General features: G+C 37.5%; 3 protein-coding genes across 3 annotated transcripts; all 3 read right to left on the bottom strand.

The window, feature by feature from the left end:
- Window positions 1–52: 52 nt before the first annotated feature.
- Window positions 53–1,022, bottom strand: LOC113342122 (SKP1-like protein 1A; the record flags this gene model as incomplete). The annotated part of the gene is made up of 3 exons (XM_026586766.1): window positions 618–1,022; window positions 393–518; window positions 53–229 (listed from the first exon to the last, which is right to left on the bottom strand). Coding segments are annotated over exons 1-3 (708 nt in total), but the record flags the coding sequence as incomplete, so codon positions are not given.
- A 1,094-nt stretch (window positions 1,023–2,116) lies between these two features.
- LOC113342124 (protein EARLY FLOWERING 4-like) lies at window positions 2,117–2,994 on the bottom strand. The gene is made up of 2 exons (XM_026586768.1): window positions 2,502–2,994; window positions 2,117–2,281 (listed from the first exon to the last, which is right to left on the bottom strand). Exons 1-2 carry the CDS (start codon window positions 2,874–2,876, stop codon window positions 2,237–2,239), a joined length of 420 nt encoding a protein of 139 aa, XP_026442553.1. The 5' UTR covers window positions 2,877–2,994; the 3' UTR covers window positions 2,117–2,236.
- Window positions 2,995–3,278: 284 nt separating this feature from the next.
- On the bottom strand, window positions 3,279–6,908 carry LOC113342123 (SMR domain-containing protein At5g58720-like). The gene is made up of 11 exons (XM_026586767.1): window positions 6,889–6,908; window positions 6,584–6,664; window positions 5,835–5,948; window positions 5,629–5,711; window positions 5,104–5,333; window positions 4,801–4,877; window positions 4,646–4,702; window positions 4,430–4,497; window positions 4,229–4,335; window positions 4,060–4,121; window positions 3,279–3,822 (listed from the first exon to the last, which is right to left on the bottom strand). The coding sequence occupies exons 2-11, from the start codon at window positions 6,593–6,595 to the stop codon at window positions 3,700–3,702; spliced, it is 933 nt and encodes a 310-aa protein (XP_026442552.1). The 5' UTR covers window positions 6,596–6,664; window positions 6,889–6,908; the 3' UTR covers window positions 3,279–3,699.
- Window positions 6,909–6,927: the final 19 nt, after the last annotated feature.

Below are 6,927 nucleotides of genomic sequence, written 5' to 3'. Positions count from 1 at the left end.
CTCCTCCTCCTCCCCCTCTTCCCCTTTCCTTATCCAATGGACTTGACCTAACGTAATCTTTCCCTATTACACCAGATACAGTCCCAGCAGTAGCTACAACCCTCTTTGCCTTACAGTCCACAAAACCCATTCCAGAACTATCATGGGTTCTTTGAATATCTGATTCCCAAAACATCTCTGATGAAGAAGAAAAATGCAGAACTGCCCCAGGTTCTGCAGCAGCTAATGTCTGATGCGTTACATAGAACAATGGAAAACAAAAAAGGAAGAAGAAACTTACATCCAAGAGGAGACATTATATTTGGTGAATAAGACATTATATTAAGAAAATAAATCTCCAAGAGGAGACAAACTTACATCCAAAGTAGAGAGCCAATCTAATAAAGAGATACTTTCCTCATATCACATTTATCTACCGCAAGCTTTTGATGGATACAATTAGAAAAATCACTAGACACGAGTACTATGGAAAGAAAGAAATCTATGCACCAGCTATGATTTACTCCTGATCTCTGCAGCTGCAAATTTAACTTAAGCTGAAATAGTTAATCTTGAAAAGCCCATGGATTTTCCCTACGAATCCATTCTTCTTCATCAGGGGTCAATTGGTTTTTAACAGGGAACATCTCGATGATCTCATCTGGTGTCTTACCTTTAATCCAGTCCGCCACTTTCTGTGCTGTCAAGTACGACAAGCCCTTTATTTCGAGAATTTTGGCAGCCTGGATCATGTCAAACAATATAGGGGGCAATGTATTTTGGTTTGCGTTATCAAAATTCACAAACTGTGCATCCCAAATCTTTTTATCTTCATCGCTAGTCTCAACCTCAGCGTGTTTGTTGAGGTATTCGATTACCTTTGCCAAGACATTGGCGGTGATGGTAGTCGTCACAGGGATATTCTCATCACTTGGGTTATCAGCGATCATGTGCTCAAGGGTTTTAGATTGCAAAGCAGTGGCCTCCTCGATAACAAACATCTGTTCGTCACAACTCTTCAAAGTAATCGTCTTCGCCGACATGGTGATGATCGGAAATTTGTTTGTAACTCGTACCTCTCTCGATGAATGGGGAATTGGTGGTGAATTGCATAAGAAGACCTAAAGGTCTATATTTATACCGGTATCTACTTCTATTTGCTGGATTTCTTTTTCCGATCGGGATTCTATACTTGAGTTGGATTCGGGTTCGGTAAATAAATAAAGTTTGACAAATAGCAGAGGCCCTGGGCTCGCAACCTACAACAAAGGTGATCTGGACCGTCCAATTTTTATTTTGGTTTTTTAAATTATGTGTGCTATTAGCTAAATCAGGTGAAAGAAGAAGGGTGTTCTTTTATATACCCCAAAAATACTAACGATACTCCCATTAGTTAGTTATGTTACTTGCGAAAGACTCATTCACAGACTAATCATTCAGATAAAAACAAAGCAGAATGAACGAAAACATAACTCTTTGTTCAAGACAATACCCATGGTCACATTGAACGCCATAATCTGTCACCCCATAGTCCAACTTCCTCACAAATATAGTCCAACTTCAATTAACTAGTTTCAGAAACTATAATCCAACTTACTCAAAACTTGAAGATTTCCATTGTCGTGATAGTAACTAACACCTGAAAGGTTGCTCGTACTCGCACTGAAAACTACTAACCTGGCAGCCTATGATGATCCCTCCTAGCAATTCATGCCTCACTGTGACTCCAAGAGCATCCGTTTTGAATGGCCATACAATCAATATCATAACCTCCAATTACTTGGGAGTCAGATCGCTGTGACAGGCTTAATGCCCTAGTAGGGCTAGTTATTCCGTAAAGAAGTAAATAGCAAAGATTAAACACAATAACTATTAGAGAGTGCCACCACCTGAGTTTTGAGCAATCAAAGCAACCTACTGACCTTCACCCTCATATTCCCTCTGGTCCATAGTATGAACCAACGCAACACCTAAACCAACATATCTCCACGGTAGAAATCCACAGGTCTCAGGGGTCCAAGCTAAGCTCGAGTACCATGTATCTAAAGCATACTTGTCTTTTTTTTCATCAAGATAAGTTTAGTGCTACAAATAATCTCGTTCAAACTTGATTCCCAGTCCGAACATTTTATCAGCGCATAATAAACTACAAGTACGATTAACCTATCAATTCCTACAATTCTTTTGCTTGAACTCATTCAATCTCACTCTGAATTATCACAACAAAGATATCAATACATAAACGATAAGTACCTTATCACATCTGAGGGTAGAACATGAAGATGTGTATCCCGCAACCATCCTTATTAAAACAGAAACAAGCAATCCATAAGAATCCATACACATATATAGATCATAATCCTAAACCAAATTTAAGTAACCATTTCAGAAACACAAACAACACTCTTCTGCGACATTTGAACAAACACTTAGCAAACAACTTTCATTTCCGACTCTAACAACAAAACAAACACAAATTTAGAAACCAATCATTTACGATCAAACAAAGGTTTCGAGTTTACTGTAGTTGTAGCATCAGCTGCGTATTCCACTTGATTCTTCATCTCCCCACGACTTTGATGAAAGAAACCAGAGAAATTTGTAGAAAGCTCAGTGTAAATAGACGCAACTTTAGAGACATTAATATTGATATCTCGAATTAGGGCAACATTCTTAGCAAGATTTTGTGGAATCTTTGATTGATGATTCTCATTAACTTGTTGGATTAATATCCGATTTTGATCTAAAATTGCTTGTACTTGTTGAAAACTTTTACTAATCGTCTTCCATACTTCACTTTCTTCTTCTTCTTCTTCTCCAATCTCTACTTGATCATCAGCATCATAATCCATACTAGATTGCTCAGCTCCTGATGAAAAATTTGCAACTGTTGTCATACATGTGAGAATCAAATCTCAATGTTCGAACCCTGAATATTGTTCTCTCAATCTTTGGAACATTTCAGAATGTCTGAAATCATCTCCCTAGGCTAGTCCACGGTCTTATAAGACGCACACATTATTTTGACCGTTCAAAGAAAAGTCGGCAGGCTTTTTGCTTCCAATTAAATCTTAGAAGCACCGACTGAAATTCTGCCCAGGCGGAAACTGTTTATCTGGCTTCAGGGTTCATTATGGCACTTTCCACCACTGCAGAGAAAATCCTGCCTGTGCTGCTGTGAACCCATACCACCATGAAATGTTTTGTGTGTTGCCATAGTCCAGTGATGATAGTTGTTTGACATTACTGGGATACAAGTGATCTAGGAATGAGTTGTTGCAAAATGTTTAGATGAATTATGATGCAGTGAATAATTAAGGATCCCAACATATTCAAATTACAATGACAATGACTTCATTATCATGTACAAAATACAATAATAATAAGAAAAGCTTACATTTGAATGTTAAAGACATCATAAGGTTAGGGTGGGTCTCATTCCACCGGGTTGGACTCTAGAAAAAACAGCTAAACCATAAATTTTCAGAAGTCGACTCTGGACACTAACTTAGTCTAAGACACATACAATGCAGAACTGCCCCAGGTTCTGCAGCAGCTAATGTCTGATGCTTACATAGAAAAATGGAAAACAAAAAAGGAAGAAGAAAAAGTTGAGTTTACACAGTGGGGCATCTTGGAATCTATCATGTTGAATGTAGGCTAACCGTATTTACACGAAACACGTTTTGTTGAATACTTGAATCCAACAAAGAGTTACCTCTACTCAGTATCACTATCTGATTCTAAGAAGTCACACTCTTTCCGCCCAACTACTCTGATAGTTACCACTCCTTGGTTTTCTTCCTTCCACTCAGCTCCTGCCTTTTCGGCAAGGCGAATCACCTGCCAAAACATAATCATAAGGTGAAACAACACTATTAGGAGCAACAAAATAATATTACAGCTTTGAACCTAATTAACACTCAAGCCAAAGTTGTTGTAGGTCCCCAAGGCTGGGGGCTTTTTAGATTAAAAGAAAAAAAAGAGCACATGCCAACTACTCCTTGCATAGTACTTTTTACTATAAAAACCAATTATGACGCATGATATCTGAAGTGGAAATATATGTAGACAACTTACCGACTGCTTCACCGTACCCTTGCCAACTCCACATCCAGTAATGACCCTGAGAAGTTGAACAGCTACGAAAAGAAAAAAGAAAAAAAACTTCACTCTAGCGCAGCCACACCATAGTTACGGGATTGAAATAGGTGGTATAAAAAATGAGTCATAACATTTTAGTACTTACAGGATGTGTTCATCATAAAGACAAGGTGAACTTTCACTTCCCTAATGGCTTGTTCGACGTGCTGACCATGTAAATCAATCGTTATCATATTCTTTATTCCCTTGTTTCTGATAAAGCAGTCAAGTTCCTTTGGCGTTAGATCAAACCATCAATATTGCCAGAACAGCAAAAAATAAACAAAACTTAAGGTCCAACACCCACATGGCTTCAAATATCTGCTTGCTCGCCTTTTTATCAGCCTCACGAGCCATTTTATTTTCAACTCTCCCCTAAACCATATAGAGAAACATCAAAATCAATTAATCAGCTTGCCTTACCAGAAGTGTCGTGTAACAAAGCAAATCAACATCAAGTGTTGAAGATCACAAGTATATCAAGTTATTACAGCGTCAATCTTATGATAAAAACACAGCGTACCTGATCTGAAAGATAAGCTGCATAATCTTTTTCTCCCCTTGAAAATGCTGTTGCAGCCTGAAAAAGAACTTACTTCCTCCTTTAGTAAGCCATCATTTTCAACTCACAAGTAATTATATATGCAGTGCATGAAGTACTATAGGCAACCATCTTACTTTCTGATGGTAAAGCCTCATTTTCTCCCAGTGATGCCTTGCATCTTCTCTGAACACTTGATATTCTTCTCCCTTTGCTACATATTGCAATGAAAAGAAGAAAAAACAAACTAGATGACTCAATATCAAGAGGTAATGAAAAACATTACTCCATCAAAAAATTATAAAGGTTTATCCTTAACATGCATAAAAAAAGTCAGTAGCCTCAGTGATGAACAAAGATAAGATTTAAACTGTAAGACCACTGCAAGAAAACCAAGCAACTGAAATGTAACCCGAAACACTATTTTGGATGGAAAGTACCGTATTCTATTTCATCTGGCGGTTCTGCTTCCCGAGTAGAGTGGAAGCCCAGTTTTTGTCCAAATGACTCTATTTTCTTTACTACGTTCTTGAAATTCATAGTTTCAGGATTAGCTTCAGCACTCTGAGGGACATTGAACAATGACTCCAACACAACCTGTGGAAGACTTTCTGCAGTCACAGGTTTGGCACGAGATTCCTTAGAACTAAGAAGTACTTCAGAATATGCCCTGAGCAAAGATGGAACCAATTTAGAGAAGTTCGATAATACATATAATTGATAATCCCGAAAGTATTAAACTAAGAAATAAGAATTACACTAAAAGAGCAAACATAATTTTGATATGAAACAGCTTGATTGGCAGACTAAATCATGTTATGCCAGTCGAAAATTTTGGAATGCCCTTTAATGGTTATAAATGCACACAATGTTGAAACAGAAAGCAACATTTAGCTATCCATACATATAGTAGCACACAGTGAAACAAAAATAGATATACAGCCATGATGAGAATAAGCGCTTACCGGCAATCGCGGTTCAAAGACAGCATGCTCTCACGGCTTTCTTTTCCAAACAAATTATACTTCGTCTGTGACATCCCTTTTACCTGTATGAGAAAGGTCCATGTTAAAGAGAACTAGTAGGACTCAATCTCTACTTCTACCATGCTCATTAAAATCCAGAGCTTTGATATTCATATAAATTTCCTTTAAAAAAGTCCTGATGTTACCTGATATCTGCGCATAGAACTATCAGCAGTATCGCCTTTACTGAGATTACCACGTTTGCCGAAATTGCATTCAGTATATGAAGAAGACAACAAGTCAAGTAATACATCTGAGGCCTAAAAAAAGTAGAAGGATTTTCAGCAAAGCAACTACATTAGTATCCCAAAAGAAAAACTAAATACACTTTGACTTGCAATTTCATTAGGCCCAGTATATATTGTTATCACTTTTCCACACTCAGCTCAAAGGAAACAATATCTATCATCTTTGATAATGAACGGATGGTATACGATTTAAAAATCCAAATGTATAATGCCGTTAAATTCCTATGTGTATCTACATAACGCGAGCTTCATATATGCTTCACAATGTGACGTTCTGGTTCTCCATCAAATGACAGAAAAGTTATTCAAACCTATGAACTACATACCATACCAATCAAGTCGCAAGCACTCAAATAACTGCCTAGATTCCTATACTGTTCAGCAATAAAAACATTACTGATGACAGGAAGCTTAGAATATGTCTCATGGACGTGTGACAGGATTGCACCTCTATGATAAATAAATGGGATCGCATAACGTAACAAAGCCTAAGGTTTGTTTCACTAATTCTTTCAAGGCAGAAATTCTACTTTTACAACAGAAGCTGAGTAACGTAACAAGATTATCCATTGACACGGAAGCCACAGCAAAGCAAACATCGCATGGATTGCTAATATGAAGATGAGTATCAATACTGAAGAGATGACCTGCCACTTCATTTGGAACTTGGTACCGCATGCCCCAGAGTATGAGCAAATACATGTCCAAGTACTGCAGAATAGATACCTCTGGATCATAACATCATGTCATAACCCATAAGCCTAGACGAAAGAGTTATAAGTAGTTCAATGAAAAAGGGAGAAAGAATGAAAAATATAAAATGATGGATCAGCAGCTTTCGACATGTTTGCTTGAACATTCAAAAGTACCATCCTATAACATGTATCTAAGTCTTGAAAGAACGTTCAAAAAGACAACACACTTAGAATTCCAAAAATAGCACTGACAATACCTTTTCAACATCATATCCACATTGACCTGCAAAAAAAAA

This window comes from Papaver somniferum, unplaced genomic scaffold (genome assembly GCF_003573695.1).
Source record: "Papaver somniferum cultivar HN1 unplaced genomic scaffold, ASM357369v1 unplaced-scaffold_3320, whole genome shotgun sequence".
Taxonomy (NCBI): Eukaryota; Viridiplantae; Streptophyta; class Magnoliopsida; order Ranunculales; family Papaveraceae; genus Papaver; species Papaver somniferum.
The sequence above is the reverse complement of the archived record's forward strand: the minus strand, read 5'-3'. Positions and strand labels throughout refer to the sequence as shown.